The sequence below is a fragment of the Cystoisospora suis genome, assembly GCF_002600585.1.
Source record: "Cystoisospora suis strain Wien I chromosome Unknown contig_7898, whole genome shotgun sequence".
Classification (NCBI taxonomy): domain Eukaryota; phylum Apicomplexa; class Conoidasida; order Eucoccidiorida; family Sarcocystidae; genus Cystoisospora; species Cystoisospora suis.
This window is the reverse complement of record NW_027160683.1, coordinates 8,371-9,159: the sequence shown is the minus strand read 5'-3', so window position 1 is coordinate 9,159 and position 789 is coordinate 8,371. Positions and strand designations below refer to the sequence as shown.

Below are 789 nucleotides of genomic sequence, written 5' to 3'. Positions count from 1 at the left end.
CTTCTTCCTTCTCTCTCTTCTTCTTCCTTCTATACTTCACCTGCCGTCTCTTCTCTCTGTCTGATAGTAGAGATCGAGGGGTAAGCGTACCTCTTTTCTTTCGATACGCACGTCCAGACACCTCTTTTCGAAATTCTTCGCCGTGCTCTGACTCTTCAAGATCCAGTCCTACATTCACACAAAAGAGAGCAAGAGATAACCCACAATGCAGCAGTTGTCTCGCAAAGATCGCCTTACTTCCAAATGTATATGAACATATATGTATCATCTTCTTCTCTCACTCTCCATATGCATACATATATACATATTCATCTATGCATGCATGCATGCCATATCTTGACATAGAGAGAGGAGGAGAAGAAACAATAAAGAAGGAATTTAGATCTTTCTTTTCTGAATGGAGTAGCTAGAGATGTCTTCTGACATGTATTCTATTGTCTATCTTTTCTCGATCATCTTACATCTAAGAAAGCTTGGAACTGCGCAGTAATAGCATTAGTTCCTTCGCCGTAGTGTTGAGGATCTTCTTGTATAAGCCGACGTCCAATGGAAGAAGGCACCCGGCAATAGAAATACGGGAAGAAGCTATGGACATGCGCACATATCGATTGTCCCTGCTCTGTCACGCCGTAGACGCGAAAGATCGAAGCTAAAGAATTCGCGCATGCAGCGACCTCTGCAGCCCTCGAGCTGTCGCTCAAGCCCAGGGGAGGAGGTGTAGAACTCTTCTCCGGGCTTATATACGGAGAAGAAGGAGAAGAAGAGGAAGAAGAAGAAGATGAAGACAGA

General features: G+C 44.2%; 1 protein-coding gene across 1 annotated transcript; it reads right to left on the bottom strand.

The window, feature by feature from the left end:
- Positions 1-93: 93 nt before the first annotated feature.
- Positions 94-755, bottom strand: CSUI_010631 (dna polymerase delta catalytic; the record flags this gene model as incomplete). Its single annotated transcript, XM_068070734.1, has 2 exons — positions 94-168; positions 462-755. Coding segments are annotated over 2 exons (369 nt in total), but the record flags the coding sequence as incomplete, so codon positions are not given.
- Between the last annotated feature and the right edge of the window lie 34 nt (positions 756-789).